The sequence below is a fragment of the Mauremys reevesii genome, linkage group 2 (genome assembly GCF_016161935.1).
Source record: "Mauremys reevesii isolate NIE-2019 linkage group 2, ASM1616193v1, whole genome shotgun sequence".
Taxonomy (NCBI): domain Eukaryota; kingdom Metazoa; phylum Chordata; order Testudines; family Geoemydidae; genus Mauremys; species Mauremys reevesii.
Genome location: NC_052624.1, coordinates 112,601,033 through 112,625,091, shown reverse-complemented (window position 1 = coordinate 112,625,091; position 24,059 = coordinate 112,601,033). Strand labels below are relative to the sequence as shown.

Sequence of the window (24,059 nt, the reverse complement as noted above, 5' to 3'; positions counted from 1 at the left end):
AGGCTGAATTTTTTCCAGATGTTTCCGCTAAAGCAGTTTAGCTATTTCCAATAACAAAGTTAGGGAAAATGCATTGTTTTGTCCATATTCATTAACAAAATTAATATAACATATTGATTGACAAGCTGCAGCACCTTCATGCATTGAAGCAGTGACTTGAAATTTGGTAGAGGTGGTCACCATCATGTCAGTGATATGCCTTTTGCCATCCCTGTAAAATTTTGTTCCAAATTAGCCAAACTATAAACCTTTGAAAATCTCAGTTCCCACGTGCTCAGTGCAAGTTTATTAGATGCTAGCAGCATTATTCTTTGATTATTCCATCCTTACTGAGCATGCTCAGACCCAATACATCTCCTACTCAATTTGCGTGCTCGTGCACCATCCCACAGAGCCTGTATGCTCCGGCCAAGGGACTTTCCCTGCAATTGCTTCTCATGACTGCCAGGGGCCACTAGTGCTGGGCACAAGACCTGAGAGCAGGGAGATTGCCTCCTGTTGGCTCTCCAGTGAGAAGAAGGAACAGCCTGTCTTGAATGTCTGGGAGTGAAGAGTATAGTAGGGAGGCTGGAGCTGTGGTGAGTGTGGGGACAGGAACAGGGACTGGAACTGGGCATGGGGAATAAGAGAAGAAGGGGAACAGACATAGGAGCCTGGGGAGGATAGGAACAGACTGGAGCCAGGAATAAGCCGGGGCAGGGGCAGAAGGATTCTTGTGCCCTGAGAGTAGCAGGGGTCCTGTGCCGAAAATACTCTATGATCGTATAATTAGACTGAATCATGCATATGCACAGGTCTGACAGGCAACCTTCATTCTGGAATTTCCTAACTTCTGAGAGCTTAACTTTACAACTGTAATGTTCTTTTAATTTATTTTTAATGTAATCTATGTATGGTTTCTGTTCTGTTTATATGCTAATATATAAATATATGCTAATTTTTACGTGTTGATAGAAAGCTACCTAAAGAGCAATTTTCAAATACACAGAAAAGCAAACATTTTAACCAGTTGTCTTTCATTTGGCCAGTTTTTCCTCAGCACTCAACAGTAATAGACTCAAGAAACAGTTTCCAGGGTGAGTGTAGCACAATTACAAATGCATCTCCTGAGCTATTCCATTGTGAGAGTGAGCTGCTGTCTACAAATGCTGGAGACCTTTGCCACAGATTACCAAACCAATTACTTGAAGTCAACCAGGAATTACTGCAGTCTGGAGTCATTTCTCTATGTGGTATGTAATTACAGATAACAATGTGCCTGATGATAAATGAAACATAAGTACACACATGCATAGTATATATACACAAATCTCTTAAAGATAGCCAAGATAAATTGTTTGCCATAGAAAAAGTTATTTTTTAGAAGATATTGGGGTCATCTGGTATGAATTGGAGCCAAGCCAATTTACACCAGCTAGATATCTTGCTCATAAAAATCACCAGTAGGAACTTAAATACGTAGGAATGATCTCACACTGATTAAGAAATTTTGTGATCACAATCTATATAATAAGGTAAATGCAGGGGATGGAAAATCATTGATTTTCACTTTTAAGAGTTTCTGCATTGTCGTTTTCCAGACACACACGCTTCTAAATCACGCGTTCTCAGTCATGCTTTCTCAAAGGCTTTTCTTCGTGTGTTTTATTTGGTTAGGAAGCCGAGACCGGGGTGGCAGAGCAGTGGTGCAAGTCTGCACAAGAAATACCATCTGGTCAAGTGAACATTCCACAACTACAGAGCTTGCTCGTCTTCTGATGTATTTCTATAGCATTCCCAGGTATGAAGAGAGCTGGGCTGGTCATTTTTCAGGTGATACAGATGTTGCGATCACAGTAACAGCCGGTTCTTCGTTAAGGCCCCAGTCCTGCAATTTACAATGCCCTGGTGGGGTGCTATACTCACGCAGAGGCCCATTGAAGTTGTGTGGGTCTCTGCAAGCATCACAGACCTGTGCATTGCAGAATCAGAATCAGAATCAGGTCTTAAGTTTGCAACCAGGTTCCATTATAAACTGTCGTTTTTAGCTACTCAAAGATTTTGGCTAGGGATGTTGGTTTGGATGAATTGCCAGCTTTACTTGGCTGTGCTGTTGTTTTATTGTCGTTAAATAACTCGTTATTTGACGTGTGGTTTGTCTAACATACCGTTGTGTCCTTCTGGCTCAAAAATAGCTTCTTACTATCCTATCAAATATCTGCATATTTAAATATCCTTAAAAATCCTTGCAGAAAGCTGTATTTGAACAAAATTACACAAAATTAACTACTTAGGTGTCTAATTGTGACGGCTAGTGTGTTTGAACAGTTTGCTCTCTGGTGGCTGGTTGCAAATTAGGCACATCAGACGGGTTCTTTCATAGTGTACTGTGGCATTTGGCATTGGTTTTCTTTCAGCTCACGTACTGGGGCTTGTGTATTTGGACCTAAAGGATTGGCGATCTAGTCCAGGTTTGTGTGGTTAATCTAGTAGTGATGTTGTTTCTGTTCGCAGCAATGGTTTTGTTGCTCCAAAGTACAGTTTTATTCACCAAAGTGCAACAATGTTTTTGAGTTGAGGGTCCTTAAAAATTACCTTCCTATGGACCTACTCCAGTATCAGCTCACTAGCTAAGATTGTAGCCAGGTTTCAGTTCTAGTCCCTGTATTCACTCCCTTTTCACACAAGAAGTGGTTTGGGGATTTAATTTCAGGGTACGTAAAAATTATTTAAGTTTGAAGGGTGGTTGTCAAGCCATTAATAGATGACAGAGGCTTAAAGGTGCACTTGTACATTTTTTTTTAAAAATGCCTGCTTTTTGAAGTCCCTTTTGGTAAAAACAGCTTGACTGTAAAACTTCAGTCTTTACATATAGTAAAATACCATTAACATCTAGGACTTAGCACTATTTAAAATAACCTTTTGAAAGACTTATTTACAAAAATTGGTTTTGTTTCATATATTGATGCACACTTTATAAAGCCTATGTGGCCTATGGGACACTGAATAAAGGAAAGGGACCCCTGTGTATCACCCCTCCACTTCACAGGGCGGGGAACCTGAGGAACTGATGTCATTTCAAAGTTTTCCCATTAGAAAGAGATATCCCATAAATTGTGCAAGGCGGTATGAGGTCAGGGCACGTAGTGATCCTGATCCTGAGGTCTCCTAAGCCGCCAGTTAAAAGGAGAGGAGCAGGAGCCAGGAATATTGTGCAACTCTTCAATCTTGAAGATTAGGGAGAAGGCAGTGGAGTGGTGAGGGGAGCCAGAAACCTGAAGTGCTCTTGAGATCTGTGGCCTATGTGTGTTGAATGATGTAGATGAAGATGGACATATGGTCTGTATCTGGAAAGTATCTGTATCTGACTCAATAATGGGAGGGTTACTAGGGAAGGTATAATGAGATTTTTCATTCTGTAAAGAAAGGGTGGATGGAGTACATTGGTCTTTTGTGCCTTTGGAAAGGGGGTTATTTCTGGATTGTATATGGAGATTAATATGTGATAGGTTGTCATCCTTTGATCATTGTGGGTAGGTAGGATGTGGAAGGATCAAGTCTCTGTTCTGTATAGCAAGGGGAAAAGGCAAAATATAGAGGTCTCTAGGTAATAACAGGCAACTGAACTGGGGATGGTGTGTGATTGGTTCTGTTATCTGTGTGTGGGGGAAGTTAGCATTTTGTGAGATTTCACAGTTTAGATGTGAAATGCATACAGTGTAAGGGGATATGAGTTTAGAAAGGTTTCTGGTGAATAGGTTGAGGCTGGGTGCTGATTATGTAGCAGTGTTAAATTTGTCAAATATGCAGTGTGATATTTTATGTTTACACTTATTTTAAGAGATTTTATGCACTGAGAGTATATTTGAATATCTGTTACTTCTTTTCAATGTTCCCTTAAGTTAAAGTTAACAAGATTTTTTTGTTCTGTTAATACTTGTTAGCTTTGGACATTTTGATAAGTTTCAAGTATAACAAAACTTGTCAGTGAAACAAATACATTTTGTTAGAATAAACTGGAAAACGTGTCTCTAGTTGATTTCTTCTGTGTCACATAAATTTAACAGTGCCATTCTCACTGTTGGGAATGGCAGAGCATCAAAATGCTTGGAGTATCAGCCCAGTTTGGATAGACATTCAAAAGGATGGCGCTAAACAATTTTTTGTTTTTATTAATGAAAAATTCCCTTGTATGCAGTTAGGCCCTGCTTCAGTAAAGCACGTAAGTACATGCATAACTTTAAGCATGTTGCTCAGTCTCATTGACTTCAAGTTACAAATGTGCTTAAGTGCTGTCCAGAACAGGGATGCTTTCCTGAATCTGGGCCTTAGAAATTGTATCTATATGTATTAGAATGTGTGTATAGCTCATGGCAGTGAAAAATGTATTAGAACTGGAATTTATAGGTTGATTCCCTGCCTGGAGTAAATTTATAGGATGATATCCCCATCCCTGGAAATGAGGAGTTACAATTTGGGAATCCTGTTGGACTTATTCTTTGCATTTACCTTTCTTCATTACTCATTCAATTTCTTTTTGGTCTTCCCTGTTGTTTTCTATAAATAGGAAAAGGTCTCTAAATTTCTGTCCTCAATTTTGTGTGCACAGGTCATGTAGATCAAGAGTGATTTGATTTATGTTTATAAAACTGCATGCAATTTACAGAGATCACAGTGAGACTGCTTTGCAAATGTGACCCTTCATGTATAACACTGATTACATTTATTCTGTGAAAAGAACGCAGGGTGCAATCCTGTACCAGGAAACATTGCAATGACTTCTGCAGCTATTTATGGAGTGTTTCCTGCAGCTACTTTCAGTGTTTCTATAATTTGACTACTTTTATCTTTGATATCACAGATCTACAGTTTGATTTAGGGATATTTTCGTTGGTTTTAAAAAGAATAGTTTTAGAGGGTTTTTTCTGCTTTTCTTTTGTCTTTGTTTGGTATCTTCAGGTATTGTGGTCTACTCAGTGTATGTGCACTGGGTATAGAATGTATACTTTAGTGTGACTAATAGCCCAGTAGGCTACTCTTTCTGCTCAGGCTACATATTTCCCCCTTTATAATTTCTTGCTCTCCTCTGCTAGTGGGAACCAGGTAGGTCTCCTGTGAGGCTAGTGTCAGTCCCACTCCAATGGTCAGGTAACAGGGATGTTCAGGGATGCAACAGACTCCTCTTGAAGACTGTGTTACCTAGAGCAGTGGTCTAAATGGACAAGGATCAGGAGTTCATCTGGCACCTTTAAACTCGGATATCTCCAAACTGTAAAATATTGGAAATCACCCCCAAAGTCCCACTGAAAGGATGTGCACTGATTTCAGCAGTGTTCCAAAGCAGAAGGGGAAAATGGCAAAGCAGAAAGTACTTGGCATTTTTCATTATATTACCTACTTTCATCCCAAATTTGAGAATTAAGTTCTTTGCGTGGTGCCCTCAGACTCTGTCCTGTTATATGTTGTAAAATATGAATGCTGTTCCTAGTACTGTGAAGCCAGAATTTTAATGTAAATTTAGTCATCTTTATATCTCTGAATATGAATGAGTTCACAAATTATGGGGAAACATGGGATATCAAAACACAAGGAGAACTGCACAGACTTCATTATCCTTAGTCAAAAATAGAAGACCGTGAGGGCCCATAGGGGTATGTCTACACTGCACCTGGGAGCGAGCCTCGCAGCCTGGCGCCATAGATTTGTGGTGGTGGTGCTCATGCTAGCATGTTAAAAATAACTGTGTAGATGGTGCTTTGACATTGCAACTCGGGCTGGAGCTTGGGCTCTCAAGCCTGTGGGGCAGGAGGTGGGGCCTTGAGATCCTGAGCCCCAGTGTCAAAGCACCATCTACACAGCTATTTTTAGAGCACCAGCATAAGTTTGTTACTCAGGCTGGAAGGCTCAGTCCCAGATGTAGTGTAGACACATGCTAGAGGGCTCACATATTATTTAAAGGGATGCGAGCCAGTTCCTGTACACTACAGATAATGAGTTTTGTAAATGAAAACCTCATAACGTGGGGGGGGTTCTATTCCATTTTCATCAAGAAGCATATTTTAGTCAATAGCAGTTGTAGAATCCAAGTAAGAATCCACAAGTGAATAAAAGTTTAAATTGAGTAGGAAAAGTGGTGCTGTTAGGTACAAATTACTGTCATGACATTTGGGGATTTTACAAAAAGAACTTAAATAAATAAGGCTCCTGCTTTCCACAATGGGGAAACCTCTGGAATGGACAAGCAGAACTTATTGAATTGTCTTTTTCACTTTCCACTGTGCAAAATTGCAAAATGTGAGACGTATTTTTCATTACATTAAAGCAGTACAGCGCATGGGGAACACGCAGTAATTCCTCAAATTTGTATCAGTTGAGAAGTCATATTGGCTCAGATCATTTGCTTCCATAAAAAACCCATAAAAAGAGGGATTGCTGGGGGGGAGGGAGGGTCCCCAAGCCTGGCAGATCCCAGCTGAACTCACTAACACGACAAGTGGGACTACATGAAGGTGTGAAGTTTCTAGTGTGTAAGCATTCGCAGGATTGGTCCCTTAGTTCTATCATAGCCAGTGTAACTTTTTTTTTTGTTAAATCACTTAAAATTCAACATTTTTAAGGGTTTTTTTTAGTTTTACAGGTTCAAATGTATCAATTTTTTCATTGTTTTTTTCAATTTGTTTTCTAAAATTGTTTAAATTAAAATGTAATCAAAATTTGTGTCACAAACCTAGTTTTCAGTAGAATGAAAAATGCAATTTTTTTATTTAAAAAAATTGACAAAAAAGTAATAAAAAATGTTGTGAAAAATGAAAATTAAGAAATCAACAGTTTTTAATAAATCTTTTATATTTGAAAGACCATTTTTCAATAAAAAAATTATTAAAATTTCTGAGCGCGCTAATAATTGTGACACCATTTTTTATTATGGGGAAACAGATGAAATTATATCTAAGAAATTACATCTAAGTTTATAAGTAATGGACCAAATTTTAAGTCTCTTCCTCTGTGCATGCACACGTGTAGGATAGTGGGTGCAAATTCAAACAATACTGTAACTTATGGAGAACTTTTTGTACAGTTTTATTTGTACAACAAAAAATGAGGATGATTGAAAATTGGCCAGATACGTTAAATGTTGCCAATTTTCCTATCTTGTAGGTCTTGTTCTGTGCCTTTATACATACTAATAAACATAGTAAAGGTGCTTTTAAAAGTATTATTTATAGAGTGAGAATTTTGAAAAGTTTCCAAAAGTTAATATAAAATAAATAAACCTACGGGGCTTGAATTAAACATCAAAGCATTCCAAATATAAAATATAATCCTGTGAGATAATTATCTTTCTGCCCAATGTTGGACAAATAGTTCTGCCCAAAATACTTTTAAAAGAATTCCCCATGAATTAGTGGATACATGAACGTCATAACTCAGGTATTAGGGGATGTTGTTAACATTTTTTTGTATAGTTTAAAAAATACAGTACTACTGACCAGTGGTCTTCACACAACTTCCAAAAGTGTATGAAGGGCCCTGTCCTACCCTAATTCAAAGCAGTGGCATATTTGGTAAATGCAGAGGGCCAGATTGTCCCTCACAATAAGCCATATATTGCTGTACCAAAGAGGCTGGATAGCTGACTGACCTATCCAGCTGAAATTTCCTGGTTTAAAGGAGTCCTCAGTTGGCTAAGAAGTCCTCTGAAGCTCTCACCAGCTGGTCTAGTTTAGAGCAGCCCTGTGGGAACCAGGCTACTACAGAATAAATCCCAGGATCGGTGACCCAAAAGCATTTTCTTTGTTTGGGTGCAGATGAGAATCTAGTCTAGTATAACAACATAAGAACGACCATACTGGGTCAGACCAAAGGTCCATCTAGCCCAGTATTCTGTCTTCCGACAGTGGCCAATGCCAGGTGCCCCAGAGAGAATGAACAAAACAGGTAATCATCAAGTGATCCATCCTTTGTCGCCCATTCACAGTTTCTGGCAAACAGAGGTTAGGGACTCCATCACTGCCCATCCTGGCTAATAGCCATTGATGGACCTATCCTCCATGAATTTATCTAGTTCTTTTTTGAACCCTGTTATAGTCTTGGCCTATGTTTATCTACCACTGCAGAAAAATGTCCCTCTACTTTCAAGGAAGTCCACTTTGGCACATAACTCCAGAGAAATTATTTTTTCTATGTTACAAACCTTTTTGTTTCTAATTCACAAATTTTGTATCAAACTCTACCGACTCAAAAACCAAAGAAAAATACAGTTAGGGCCATACTGTCCTGGGCTTGTATGTGAAGGGGACAAAGAGCAGGGATAGATGCAGTTGCGGTGCTCACAGAAGCCAAGGGATTGCTGCCTCTTTTTGCTCCGAGGGCCATACATCACCCCCTTGAGGACCATGACCCCTCTCAACTTTGATCCCACACACTGTCAGATGCATTACGGTGCATTCCCCTGTATGCCAGGGAGCTTAGGGTGGGGTTGTACCTTTCTTTGGGTCTGAGCCAACAGCCCAGTGAAGTCATTGGAAGTCCTTAAGTTGATTCAGTGGGCTTTGGATCAGGCCTTGAGTCACAGTCCCTTCCCCACCACTTGTTCCAGCAGTGTGGCACTGCATCACCCTCTGCTTTCGTGGTGCCTGTAACCGTGCCTCCGTGGGTCACAACCGAGAATACCAAATTCAGGACAAACTGCTGAGAAATAGGGCAGACCCACCCCAAAACTGGTGGCTATTCTCCCATAAGATACACCAAACCAGCAACAAAAGTAAACTTCTGTTTCACTACACTGGCTAACAAGTCAGAAAAGCAGTTTCCTTAGGCATTCCAATCCTTATATCACCACTGAAAACACTAGACTTAAAGATGAGTGGTTCTTTAAAAACCCATTTCATCAAATAAAAGGTTCTTCTGATCCCAAAGGACCAGCCACACACCCAGGTCAATATATAACTCAGATCTTACCCAATAATCACGCTGTTGCCAGTCTAGATATTAGATATTAAAAAAAGCTTATTTATAGAAAGAAAGAAAAGTGAGAGTTAAAATTGGTTAAAGCAATCAAATACATACAATTGCAAAGTTCTTGGTGCAAGCTTGAAGCAGTGATGGAATAAACTGCTGGCTTAAGTCAAGTCTCTGGTTGCTTCCAAATCATTGGAAGGTCCTCAGTCCCTCAGTTAGAATGCTCCCATTAGTATAAGTCCATAGTCCAGAGGTATGAGCAGGAAAGAGGCAAAATGGAGATGTTTCCAGGGCCTTTTATAGCTTCTGCCAATTGAAGGGCATCCCATTGTTCTCACTGTGGAAAATTACAGGTAAAAGAGAGTGTTTGGGGTCACATGGGCAAGTTGCATGTCCATGCATGATTTCACTTAGTCATGGCAGGAAAGTCCATTAAGCATAGATAGGCATCTCCCATGGTCCCTTGTGAGTTAAGGCTAAATATCTTGTGGGCATTACCCCAAGAGCAAACATTCGAAATCCAGATATAGTGCCCCAATACTCATAACTTCAAATACAAAAATCATTCATGCGTACAAATAGCATAATCATATTCAGCAAATCATACCCATTCCATAGACACCTTTCCTGACATACTTTGTACAAGATTTGTTGCAATTATGTAACAGTAGTAGCAAGAATGATCTACATGGTCATATTTTAATCAGATAATGTCTCAGTGCCTAATTGGACAATCTAGCTCTTATCCGTTACAGAAAAGTCATATAGACTTTCATAGGGACAAAACCAATAAGGTTCTACAGAACTAATTGTAAAACCTGTAGATTGTAACAGAGAATGTGGTCCTTTCTCTCAGGATGGTGGAGGAAGGGAACTGCAGAAAGGATATAATTTTCTATTCACATCTATAAGATGTTTTTGCATGGGGAGGAATTAGGGCTCCTATTAAAGTGAATGGGTAGTTTACTATTGGCTTAAATGGAAGCTAGATTGAGCCCAAAATCTGTACTTCCCCACTACAGGGCATAATAAATTAGTGTCTGATAGTTGTACCCACTCACACTGCAGTGAAGGTGCCCTAATGTTTAATAGTATAATTCCTTTTTTCCCCTCTAAACTTGCTTCATAACCCTGATATTCTTTGAATGTACTGTTTGCCATGGAATGGCCCTGGCTTTTTAAAGTAATGTTTAGTTGTTCATTATGTATATTTGTCATTAATGCCTTTAAAGGTAATTGCTGTTTATACTTAGTGTAAATATATGTAACCCAATATTTAGATTATATAATTACAGCATGTAAAGATGTGTCTGGAGGATGATAAAACAACTTTTAAACAAAATTTGAAACAACATATTTCATGTGTGCAACAGCTGAAAGGTCAAATCCTGTGCAATTGGTCTCGGCAGAGGGGTGAATTTCCCCCTTAAAGCGAGTGCAGTTAGGCGTTAGAACAGTCCCCAAAACTCTAGTTCCTGCTGAAAATAGCAGTGTTATTGGCTAGCATTATGGGCTGGGATTTTCAAAGTAGCATAAAGGAATGAGGCACCCAAATCTGTTGAAAGTGTGTTTTAAAAGCCTAGTCACAGAGTCTATAATCTTGACTAACTGAAAAGGCGGATTGTAAGAGCACAAATATATTGGGAATCGTATCTCCTTTTTGCCTTTTCATTTAATGCTAAAACTTTTTATGGCTCCAATAATTTTCCCCAAAGCCAAGCAACTCCTACACAGTTTAACTCAGAATAAATGTTTACATCTAGCTGATAAAACCCTCATACTAGGGAAAGCATTTCAGTTACACCAGTCTATCTGAAAAATAGGGATATTACCATTTGACATGCCAGCACAAGGCATCAGTCTGCCATGCAATTAGTTCTTCATGAGCAGGAACTCATTTCAGTTTCGTATTACTGTTCCAGATCATTTCCCCCACCCCCAATAAACCTGGAGGATATCTACTGTGGTTCTGTTATCTTAACCAAACAGCCATTCCATACAGGGGAAACTCCGCTTTTAAGGCATGTGGGGGAGGCAGAGTTCTAGATACAGTGGACAATTGGAAAGGGAGCCATGCTGGCAGGAGAATGGGAAGGACCACAAGTAATCTAGAGACAACACAACAGCAAATTGTTCATCCCTGACAGTATGATCTGGAGAAAACTCTGAGAGGGAATCACAAGTTTTCCCACCCCTGACCTCCTACAACAGATTTTTTAATAAGAGGGGCTGACCATAATCGTTTTCTGCATAATATACGGTCTGCTGCTTTATTTCTGACTGGAAACAAAATATATTTGTTCTAGGTGGCCCCATCATCAACCTGTTTGTTTGCGAAATGTTTATAAAATTGTATCCAAATACTTTTATCAAGAGGAAATGCAGCTTAGGAAATATCTGCCTCTCTGTTTCTAGGAAGGAAGTACGTGATCTGGGGCTCGTTATTTTAGTGGATGCTCGTAAGTGCCAGCCTAGTCCTGGTCTTTTCAAAGCTTTCACAGCATTACAGGTAAGTGCTAGTGGTTATGGTGCATTGTTTAAGAGCACAAAATAAAATACTAGTGTTTTTTTTTAAGTTGTTGTTGTTGTTATTTGTATTGTGATAGCACCTAGAGGCCACTAATAAGGTACTGGGGTGTTGTTTTTCTGGGTGCTGTGCACACAGACAATCAAAAGTTGCCTCCTGTCCCAAAGAGCTTACAGTGTTAAACTTAATACCAGTTGTAGTTCTTTCCTTTCTGAATTACTTTCTCCATTCAGCACATGGAAAAAATAATTTGTGCTACACAATAGGATCATCAAAGGACCAGTTGAAAAAGTTAAAGCTGATTAGGTATAAATATAAGTAGAAGGAATAGATTTAAAATACAAAATTACAAGTATGGTATATTCTTGAGAGTTCAGTGCTAGTTCTACAAAAATAAGCACTGTCTGTCTGTTGACATTAAGTCCAGTTTTCTCAAATAGTGATAGGGCTAGAGCAGCTTATTGGGAAGTTGTTATGGAGATTCACTTGCATTTGATATTATCCAACAATCATTTTGTTAACCTGTAGTTTGGTGCACTGAGGGAAACAAATAGCAAAGTAAAAGTTACACAAAATGTCTTGACAACTGAGGCCAACTTTTCTTCTGCCTTTAATGGAGTGAATTGTTTTTGTTTGCACAGTGAAACTAAAGATCTGTTAGTGCTGGTTCACTGAACAGTTCAAAAAGGAAAAGACGCTAGCACAAAGGTCTTAGTATCTTCTAGTCTGAATTTCTATTACGACGTATTTTGACATTACAGTGACTCTAGCACATCATTATCACAACGGCCTTTTAATGTGCTTGGCTTTCATCAGTATTCCTTTGACAAGGGTGAAGTGGTTTTTGTTCAGATCAGAATTAATCAGAGTCAGAAAATGGACATTCTTCCAAAGTTTGTACATCCCAGCCTTGGTTCTGAATCATGACAACAGCAAAATGAAAACATTGCAAACTCATGGAGAGAGGAGTGAAATTTTCCGATGCAGAGTCTTCTTTGAGCCATAGCTGACATTTAAGGTTATACAGTGCAGGATGTAGATATGGTAATCATGTTATTCAAGGAGAAATATAACAAAACAAGAACAAGTTGTTGTAGATGATGACTTCTTTATGATTCCTCCCACCTTTTCACTCTTTCCCATCTACCCTTACAAGCCTTATATTGTAACTACATCAGATTAAAAAGACACTACGCTGTCCACCTGAAATCCGATCAATTAAAAAAATTAGTTACAAGTAGTTTCAGGTATTAAACCTTCTTATTCTCCTGACCATCTTTCCTAAAATGTTTTCCCCGTCCATTTACTGTATGAAGATCCACACTAATATGAGAGGAAACTGATTGATGCTGCAGTCCTGTAATCAGCTCCACATGGTACCTGTATGAGGCCTAACTGACTAAAAAAAGGGAAACAGTGGAACTAACTGTTTCCAAAGTGCTGTCAGGTGCCCAAAGTAAACAAAGTAGAAGACCAGAGCAAAATGATTTTTGATCTTTAATCTTTTATGGTTCTAGTGAGAACTTGAGTATTGTAACAATAGATCAAACATTTTCAGACTTGAGGTGCAAGTACCACCAGCTACTGCATTTACTTAACATCACCCTGTGAGTTTTACACAGCCATTTTCCCACAGCTGCAGACAGACACTAACCATATGTAGCAGTTAGATCTATATAGTTGCCCTTCCTACACACAGCTGGTGCACCGAAACAGTTTAGAGAAAAAAGAAATATGCACTGGGAAATTTCCACCAAATACTTAAGTTCTTATTGTAACTGAACCTTCTAAACGGCTTGGCAACCAACTTGAAAAAAGGAAATCTACTGAATTTGCAGTGTTGTAATTATTTTATTAAGCTGGCTTTAGTGTTTTCTTAAGTATATTACACATCTGATATGTGGCAGATATGCCCTGAGGAAAAACATGTCATCACAAGATGATGAATTGAACCCTGGAAGCAAATGAGTTTGGTTTTGGCACAGTGTTTAACAAGGTATTTGTCTCAGATGAAAGCAATGGAAATGTGGAATTAGGTAGATATAGTTTTATTATAATGAAATTAAATGCAACAGTTTTGACAATTTTTCCTTTGTCAGCTCCATTTTTAGAGTTTAGATATTTTAAGATTTAGACTAGCCATTTTAATTTAGAGTGGGCTGAAACTTGGTCTGTGTGTTTGGGTGGAGAAGGGGTTGCCATTAACAAAAAAAAATTTCAATTAGTTTGGCTTTTTCCATTTTGAAATGCACATGTAGGAGACATAACTAAAACGTGGGCTTCCAGATACTCTCTTCCCACACGCCAGGAGCAAACACTGTTGAACTTCTGAAAAACGACAAAGATGAAATACTGATTTTGCCAATCCGGAAAGGTGACCAATGTGCTTCAAATATAAATGTGGCTACTTGAGCATGTACCATAAACATACATTGGACTCTGCATTACAGCATGCTTTGCAGCTGCTGTGATTAAAGACTTAATACATCATCAGTAGAGAGGGCTCAGAGTTGGGATTGGTGGTTTTGTTATCATTCTTGTCATTCTATTTACAACATCAGTTCCCTCTGTTTAACTTACAAAATCAAAGCTATACTGTCTTAGCCTTCAGCTCACTCTTATTTCCTCCTCAGCCCAGCACTGGTGGTGGCTGTGGTCATGCAGGCAGGACAGGGACTACTTGCCTAGGACCCCTCACGATGAGCCTTTAGAGGGAGGTGGTGGAATCTCCTTCCTTAGAGGTTTTTAAGGTCAGGCTTGACAAAGCCCTGACTGGGATGATTTAGTTGGGTTTGGTCCTGCTTTGAGCAGGGGGTTGGACTAGATACCTCCTGAGGTCCCTTCCAACCCTGAGATTCTATGATTCTATGAGGGGGTGGGAAGTGGGAAGGAGCCCTGGCACCATGCACAGGGAGGTGTAAGCTGCTCCAGGAAAAGGGGACAAGCCATTTACTTTTCCCCCAGAGCAAAGGGGGAATGGAGGAGGAATCGTTCTCAGTGTTTGTTCTCTGTCTCAAGGCAGCTGTATATTGCCTCTGATTCCGGGCATACTGTAAAATTATAACCAAGCCCCAAGTGAAATCAGAGTTAACTCTGCCACTCAGCCTGTATTGTCCCAATGCTCAGTCTTTGCATTAGAGCACGTCCGATGTGTATGGCTAAGCCATGTTTTCTGAAGTATCCTTTTAAACACAGAGATGGAAAACGAGAAGGAATATTAGATAAAGATAACAGAAAATTAGAACACAGAATACTAAAAATGAAAAAAGCCAGTAACACCAATAGTACATTGTGTCATAGCAACAGAAATAATAAGTCTTTTTTGCAAGCTGTTGAGTGGATATGATGACGCAGAAGCACCCCAATCAAGATTTAGGGCTAAAATATGAAGAGTTGCTTTGTACTTCTAAGTGAAGCACCAAATGACCTAAAATTCACTGGCAAGAATGATGGATGGTAGGCAGGCAGCGAACTCATGTGCTCTGCCTCCTGAAACCTCCGTTTGAATAAGAGCTGCAGAATAAGGAAGGCATAATAGTGATATAATACCTACTTATGGCCCTACACCATATTTATCTCCAGCACTGGGATGAATTAGGCCCTGATCCTGCACCTACTGAAAGCAGAAGAAACACTGATTGTCTTCATTAGAGGTTGGATAAATCCCTAAATGCATAACTTCTTGATTAAAAAAAAAATACACATGCAATGTCTTTTGAGACCTAATACCCTCTCCAACAGCCACTTTTATAAGAGAGAAAACACCATCAAAGCAATACTGCATGAAGCAAGAAATATGAATGTCATCCTTTTATTAGTTAAAGTATTTAAACTTCAGTTACTGTTTGAAATGTGTATAGTTTACAACATGATGATGTAGTCTCATATTGATGTCGACCTATGAGGATTCAGCAAACACTACAGGTGAACACATATATGTGAGGTCACACCAATGTGAGAACCACAAACACACTTTAATATGTGATAGACAAGATTGACCATGATCATTGCAGGCTATTGCAGCCTTGTTTTGTGCTGTTCGCATTTTTCAAATAAGGCTCTTTAATGCCTTATGGGAAAAACATAGTGTAAAGCAAGAACACATACAGCATAGGTTAGTCATTAAGAAAACATCATTGCATTTGTAGCATAATCCAAGTTAATTTTATTGAAGAATAAAACAATGTGCTCCTGCAACAAAAAGAACAGAATTTGACCCCAGAACTACTTTTATTATAGGGAAAATACATTATTTAAAAATAATGATTTAAGACTATCTTGTCTTATGATGATCATATTAGCCAATCAAGCTGAATTTTGAAAAACGGCAAAAAGGAAAAAAGATTGGGAGGTTCATAATAAAGCATTTCTCTAAATTCATTTTGCTTTGCTTTCCAGAGTGCAGTTCCTCACTCCATTCACAGTGTGCTGATATTAACTGAGAAGGAATCTACATTTAGACCTGACAAAGATACTGCAATTCAGGTAACATTAAGAAGAATGTGCATGATATTTTGTAAAGTTAAATTTTGTTATGAAAAGTTACTTTGCAAAATATGACTTCATGACATTTTATTTTGTTTAGAAGAAATTGATTTTTTTGGTGTTTTTAAGGGGTAAATTCTGCTATTACTCACTGAATAATACATTATACTTTGAGTAGCTCCAATTCAGTAGCACCTTACTGTGAATAGTGCCACTGAAATCTATATCTATCTATAACGTGCTTCTCAATGCAAATCTTATTGTAGGTACTTATGTGGCTGCCATTACCATGATATCTGAGCACATCACAGTCATTAATGTATTTATCCTCACAACAGCCCTGCCGTGTAAGGAATGTAAGGGTGGCAGAATTTGCCCTTTGGGTAGACTTACTGCATAAACCAGTTTGCTGAATTGTATAAGTGGGTAGTCAGAAGTATTTTTGTGTGAACTGTGTTCTTTACAATAACATGATGACTTACTGCTGCTATTTTTGTATTTACTATGCAGGAATTTTATAATTAAAATATTTTTAAAAATACAAAATTGATGGATGTTTGAAATGAATATAAAGGGAGCTGAAGTTAGAGGGAAAAATGAATTTATTATTTAAATCAATCAGAACAGAAGCTTGTTCTCTTTAACTTTGTATGTAGAGTTAAAATATACAATTTTCTCTCAATAAAACTTGATACCCAAAGAATTTTTAACAATGTCTTTTTTTTTCTTTGTATGTAATATTCTATTGGCACAGATGGTTGTTAAAGACAGAAGTCACTTGAGATTTTTTTCCCTTCAATCTTATATATATATTAACAAATATATAATAGTAACAGAAAATATTTTCTACAAAGAAGATGTAGTACTTTAGTCCAGATCCTCAGCTGGTGTAGATTTGCATAGCTCCATTGACTTCCTTCCAGAAGACAGAGTATTACACATGAAGTCAAGAACTGGGGCTCAGATTTTCTTCATTAGATCTACACTCATTTATACCCACTTGAGGATCTGGTCCTCTGTCTCAAGAGATTCTGTAAAAGATTTTGACAACTGGCACTATGTAAGTTTTTTTTCCCAGTGGTTTGATTTATGGCATTAATATAGCTCCATTCACAATTTTTCCTTAACAGTATGAAGTCCTCACATCACTGAAGGCTCTGCAAAAGCACATTGACTGTACCCAGTTGACAGCAGAATTTGATGGAACCTTTCTGTATAACCACCATGACTGGATGCGTTTCCGAAAGGTAAGATAGTGCTTGCAGCTCCCATTACTTGTTCTCCTCTGGTTTTATTTTCCCTTTTAGAATGTTCTTGATGGAATTTAGTAACTTTTATTCCTCATAAAAATGAGAAACAAATAGCACCAGCTAGAGTCTTGTACATTGCATGTAGGTGGTGTTGAAACATTCCCCCACACAGCTGTGCCGCTGTACTCTGTTAATCCCTGGCTAGGTCAGCCTTGGCCTCTGTTCAGCTGTGTCATGGTTGCAGGATTCAGACAGATTTCCACTCTGGATTATGTTAGATTTGCAAAACTCACTTTCTAACACATATCTGAATCACTAGGGCCAGATCCTCAACTGATGTCAATCAGCTTAGCTATATTAAAGTCAATAACTGGCCCTGAAGTTTTCTTCATGTGCAGTACTTTATCCTCTGGCACTGAAGTCAATGGAGCTATGCCAGTTTATGCCAGCTGAAGGTCTGGCATCTATGGAGACTATATAACCACACATTCCAAATACTGACTTGGAAAACAATGATCTTATTTAAGGCTTTGCCTATTTTGATGTTAAAAAAAAATACCTGTCTAAGGTCTAAACACAGTTTTTATGCCTATTTAACTATTTCAGTTAAGGGAGTAATTTTTGTTGTTGCCGAAATAGATCTATATAACCCTTAGTGTGAATGTAGTTATTCTGGTATAAAAGTGTCTTTTATCTGTGTAGCTTATTCCCCTTGTTAGTTTGGCTTATTCCCTTTATTCCACTTCCCATACAGGAATAGTTATATTGGTATAACTGCATCCACACTAGGGGGGTTGTACCACTTAATTATACTGGTTTCAAATTGATATAGTTAAAGCAGTACAAAAATTACGTGCAGACAAGCCCTTACTGTGATTAACATACAAATAACTCTTTCTGACCATCTAGGACACTTTAAGTTTAAGAAGCCAAAGCTATTTCCTGAGACTGACTTTTTGAGTGTTTTTACCTGTCATCGTGTTTTATCGCTGCAGAAACTGGAACCCTTTATTACAAACTGCAAAGAGGCCATTGTCTTTCTACGGCATTCAGTCTGTTCACTGAACTCTAACAGAATCCTAAGTACAGTGCAGGTAAGTATTAGCTGATGTCACAAATCCTATATCTTGAATTCAAAAAATTGGAAGCCTGAGGTAGCTCAGTAATATATTATGGGGGCTGTTATCTGAGGAAGAAACATTTGGATCCTGTCTGCATCAGGTTTAGAGTAGCATTCAGTTACGAGGTCAGAATAGGGTGTCAAGGTTTAGATCTGAAAGTACCAATGTCCCATGAGCTGTTCTCACAAAATTTGAAACCAAGATTGTAGACATCTTGCAAGATGAGCCTCTCTCATAAGATTTCTGCCATACCTGAAAAACAAACCCTAGAAAATTGACCCTTTTGGTTTATTTTCAATGCAACACAAAATTATAGGGGTGAGTTCAGGTATAGTCATTCAAATATGCATCCCTTTAATTTTAAAGGAGTTTGGATTCAAGGTTCCAGTTTTGGCCCATCTCTAATTATTGTTGTTTTAATCATTTTCTGTGAAAGGTGCCAGTTTGCTAGCCCTGGAAACTGAATTCCTCTGTCCACAAAAGATGCACAGCTTAGTCAGTGATGGTACAGGCTTCCCCACACTGCCTTGCCAGAGTGCCTGAATCAACCTGAGGGACCAAGTGTAGTGAATGAGAGAGCAGTTCAGTCTCCATAATGTTTTGGCCAAAAATTATTGCTAAAACTGGTTCAGCTCCACCAGTAGAAGCAACTGGGAAATGTAGGGCAAAAATTACAAGTGGGAACCAGGCATTAACAGGGTTCTGTTATTCCCTGACCAATGTGCACATGGATTTGTTTTATAAAAGCCATGCTAGCCAAGCTGTGGTACCAACACTACCTAAGTTTCTAGTAAAATGAGATTAATTGTGTTTCTTCTGTATAGGTGGTAAGGGACTTAATTGACAAACACAAGACAATGATGAAACTTGTTTTGGAAGATGCCTTGCTGGTAACATTAAGGCTAGAGGGTGGGACAATCCTTGCAAGACTCAGGAAAGAGGAATTCTGCAATACAGAAGACTACCGGTAGGTGCTTGCTTTGCAATAAGTGCTGCGTCAGAGACCCATGTTAATCAGAGAAGGGAAAAGGGAGAGAAAGGGCTTATCTACATGGCGCTGCAGTCCAGTGTCTGTGTAGGTGTGTGGAGAGGTGAATTGTAGAGAGCACAACATGTTAGATTAAACTGCCCCATGTAGACCCTGCTGGTGTGAACTAGAAGGCACCTAGTTGGCAGTGATGCAGTCCTGTAGGAGCACTGTAACAGTCTCTGGTCCATCATATGAATCTGGGCTCGGCTCTCCTGTTCCCATCCAGGTGCTCCCAGTTGGGCCAGTTCAGCACGCAGGGCAGCATTTGGGATTATAAAAGGTCAGTGAGGAACCAGAGCAGACTGAGTCAGTCAGACAAGAGGGGTAGGAGATGGGAGCCACCAGAGAGAGAGAAGGTGGTTCCTGGGAGAGCAGCCAGAGGGGTTTGTGGCTGGCATCCCATAGGCAGAGCTAAGGGGCGGGAAAGGGCTGACGGCAGGAGGAGCAGCAGCAGCAGAGGACGATGCCTGCTGGCTCTAAACCAGAGAGCCAGAGCCAAGGGCTGAAGGAAGGGGGAACAGCAGAGCGACTTACTCCCTGATGTCTCCTGGCCAGAGAGCTGGGCCCCAGACAAGACGTGAGGACACTCCCAGCGGAGATGGTGTGGGAGTTCCTGCTGTGAAGAGCAGGGTTGTGCCCCAGAAGGAAGGGCTGGGGTGGCTGGTCCTGACAAAGGACGATTGACTCAGGGTATGTCTACACGGTGACTAGACACCTGCGGCTGGCCTTGCCAGCCAGCTTGGCCTCACAGGGCTCGGGCTGCAGGGCTATTACATTGCTGTGTAGACGTCTGGGCTCAGGCTGAAGCTGGGGCTCTAGCACTCTGTGGGGTGGCTGGGTCCCAGAGCTCTGGCTCTAGCCCAAGCCTGGAAGTCCACCCAGCAGTGAAACAGCTTCACAGGCCTAGCCCCTCAAGCCTGAGTCAGCTGGCACTGACCAGTCTCGCGTTTTTCTTTGCTGTGTAGACATACCCAAAGAGTCCAGGTGTGGTGGAAGACACTAGGATGGTGAGAACCAAGCCGGGTTTTAAAGGCTACATGCCCTGGGGGATTTGGACTATGTTTTGGCACTACTGGTTATGGACTTTTTGTTAATAAATTATGACGGACCGGAGCAGTGGCTCTCAACTTTTCTAGGCTACTGTTCCCCTTTCAGAAGTCTGATTTGTCTGGGGTACCCCAAGTTTCACCTCGCTTAAAAACTACTTGTTTACAAAATCAGACATAAAAATATGAAAGTGTCACAGCACACTCATACTGAAAAATGGCTTGCGGTCTCATTTTTACCATATAATTATAAAATAAATTGATTGGAATATAAATATTGTACTTACATTTCAGTGTGATACTGAACCTGTTTTTCTCTTGTGAGCCTTGTCTGAAACCCGAGCCCTGCTGCCCAGGGCTGAAGCATGTAACAGCTTCGCAGGGCCCACTGTGGCCACCCCTAATGCCAGCTCTTCACTTGCGACCCTAAACCTGTTCTACAACCCCCTTTGGGGTCGCAACCCCCAGGTTGAGAAAAATTGATCTAAATGAGTTGAGTACCTCCTGGAAGACCTCTGCATACCCCCGGGGGTATGTGTACCCCTGGTTGAGAACCACTGGACTGGAGGTTAAACTTGTATTGAGTTACTGGGGAGCCATGAGGAAAACTGAGACACAGAGCATTTTCAGGGCTTTCCCAAGGCCATGAGGGTGTGCCTGAGAGAAGACCACTCTTTACAACTATGTTAACACAAACTAAGGTACCTTTTAGTTCATCCCAGAAGAGTCTGCATGGGGCCGTTAGAGTGCAGCATGTTAGAGTGCTCTACAATTCACACCCTTGTAGACCAGAATGTGGCACCGTTGTAGTCAAGCCCAAAGAGAGAGGAAATGTAACAAGGGGAAGACGTGTGTAACACCTTAACAGATTTCGTGTTCCCAACTAAGAAGAATAGCAAATATAGATGTTTTGTGCCAGATACTGCCCTCATTTATACATACACGGTTCCCAGTGGACGAAATGGGATTTACATACAAATCGCCTACTGTATGTAGCATTTGTCTCTCTAAGAAGTGATTGACCTAAGGCAAAACAGAGTAACAAACATTAAATTTTCAAAAATTTTCAAAAAGAAGCAAATTTTAAATCTCTCCATCTGAAAAAGTGCTTGTCAATTTAACTGAAAAGTTCAGAGAAACGTTTCATATACGGGGAGTTACCTTCAGATTTTGAGAACATGAAGTCAAGATACCTGTTTTTGGTAGGGGTTTGAGGCTGGCTGGAAGACTGGTTGCAGACTTATGTCTGGAAAGACTTGGGCCCTCCCTAATTCAACTATTTAATTTTTTTAAAATTGGAGATATACCTATCTCCTAGAACTGGAAGGGACCTTAAAAGGTCATGGAGTCCAGCCCCCTGCCTTCACTAGCAGGACCAAGTACTGATTTTTACCCCAGATCCCTAAGTGGCCCCCTCAAGGATTGAACTCACAACCCTGGATTTGGCAGGCCAATGCTCAAACCACTGAGCTATCCCTCCCCCTATGCAGGGTGAGGTAGGAAGGGGTTGGTGGGCAGACACATACCTGATGAGTCAGAAGTTGAGAGGCAGGTATTATGCCAGTCTGATCAGATTAGGTAATTAGCGTGCAGAGAATTCTATAACTGTAATAAGGTCTTGATCCTGCAAAGCACTTGCCTAACTTTAAGCACATGAGTAATCCTGCAGACTTGAAGCTTTGCTGAATCAAGGCTTTATATGCAGCTCTGGGTTAGTGCAGCCTGGCTGGCTGAAACAACTCCAATTATATACAACAGCCAAGATTTTAAAAAATGACTAGTGATTTTCGGATGCCTTAGAGAGTCTGCTGAGCTACACACGCTTGAGCACCCAGCAGCTGAGATACCTCAAATCACTGGTCACTTTTGAAAGTCTTGGCTGCCATGTATCTGTGGTTCTGAGTAGGATACATTTTTCTTTGACAAGTTGAACAAGCTAACACACAGCTAATATGTTCTGTAGGTGTTGGCTTGTTGGCCCAAACCTCCTTTGCTTTGCTGATTAACAGATTTGATTGTTGTCTTCTGAAATATAGAGTGGACTTTTCTGGCATTGTGTTTGCACTGGACATTTATGTGTTGTTTTTTCCCCCCATAGAGATGCCATGGAAGCTATAACAAGATTGTACAATCAAGTAGATGAGGAGGTCCATAGGCTGGTTCTCATATCGAATAAGTGTCTGCAACAACTGGAGAATCTCCAGGAAATAAGAAAATTTGAAGAACATTGTGACCAGGTCAGTACTATTTTTGAGATTTAATGTATACCAGCTATAGGGCTAACCTTCCATCTTGGGGCCAAATTAATCTGTGAATATAAGCTATATATTGGGTTGGCCATATAAGTGTGTATGCAGTGCAAATAATGTCACAGTTCGGGGTAACTGCAGCTGTATTTCTTTGTGGTCTGGCAAGGACACCCACTCTAGGCTCCAGGCTCCTCAGCTGTCACCTCTCCTGGGCAGAAATGTGTCTCTCTCCCTTCTCACCCAGGGTTTTCAGGCTTCACAGTCCCTATCTACACTGAGTTCTGTGGCAAGTCAGACTACCTAAGTAAGCCTGCTGTGCTTTCTCCTCAGAGGTTATGAACAGTTGTAATTGTCCACAGTTGCAAGTTACCACACAGCCCTTTATAAGCAAGCACAGTTATTCTTAAGGTGAAAGCTTTACACAGAAAACACATTAAAGACAATAAAAGTGCGTACATGCCTGCGCATAAGCCAGAGATCCTCCCCTACTCCAACAAGGGCTCTGGTAGGATTCAGCCCTTCAAACCCCAGTATGGGGGTTTTCTGTATTCACAAGATCATAACAGCTTTTGCTCAGAACAAGAACCCATATGCATAGATTAGCCTTTCCTTTCTACAGCCTGGGTTTATGATCTGAAGAGAAGTTGAATAGGTAATCAGCCAAGGAGTGGTTCTCTCCTCAAGGCATAGATTCAAAAGGTTGTGTCTGGAGGTGGGAATTTGCATTCCACTCCTCCCAGGTATCTCCTGGGAAATCCACTTCACTTTGTTGGTCCTGAAAGTTCTTTTTTATCTGGCATTTTGAAGCTAATAGCACTGCTCAGATTTTACATTGGCCATGTCTCCCCACTAGAATAGTTTATGTGCAATCCCATAATAATACATAAACTTTGCATTTATAATACATTGGACTGTAAAGCTATTTAAATTTAATTCAGTAAGGTCTCCCAAAGATATTGCAGGAAAATTGCCATATCTGTCACAAGGGTAAACTTTCCAAGTCAGTGAAACATCTGTAATAAATCCTGAGTAAAGAAAATGTAAATATTTTAATAAATGTTTTTTAAAATTAGCACAGACCTTTTGGCTCTTTGTATTCAGTGAGCTATCCTAATTATATTTTTATTCATTAATCACTAATGATCTTGCCCTACAGTCTCTACAGGCAAATTTCTCACTGAGTTCAATGGGAGTTTTGCCTGTGTAAGGAGTACAAGGTGAGGCCTAACATATGATGCAAAATAATATGTTTGACTAAAGTGTCTGTTACTAAGCGCAGTACATAAAATAGCTTTCTAAATAAATTGTATATAAGGGGAGAGATATTTTTGCATAGTTTTGAAATAAAGAATTTAAAAGATTTATTTGGTATATGTTCACAGGAGTTTAATTTGTTTTGATAAAGTTGCTA

General features: G+C 39.8%; 1 protein-coding gene across 10 annotated transcripts in view; it reads left to right on the top strand.

Moving 5' to 3' along the window:
- PLEKHG4B (pleckstrin homology and RhoGEF domain containing G4B) overlaps positions 1-24,059 on the top strand; it is a 203,262-nt gene that overhangs the window by 131,788 nt on the left and 47,415 nt on the right. For all 10 annotated transcript variants that reach the window (XM_039525803.1, XM_039525799.1, XM_039525800.1 and 7 more), the window contains 8 exons: positions 1,029-1,232; positions 1,657-1,780; positions 11,356-11,449; positions 15,866-15,952; positions 17,083-17,199; positions 18,198-18,296; positions 19,148-19,290; positions 22,498-22,636. In XM_039525803.1, the coding sequence (XP_039381737.1) occupies positions 1,029-1,232; positions 1,657-1,780; positions 11,356-11,449; positions 15,866-15,952; positions 17,083-17,199; positions 18,198-18,296; positions 19,148-19,290; positions 22,498-22,636 (1,007 nt within the window). The remainder of the gene's footprint in view (positions 1-1,028; positions 1,233-1,656; positions 1,781-11,355; positions 11,450-15,865; positions 15,953-17,082; positions 17,200-18,197; positions 18,297-19,147; positions 19,291-22,497; positions 22,637-24,059) is intronic.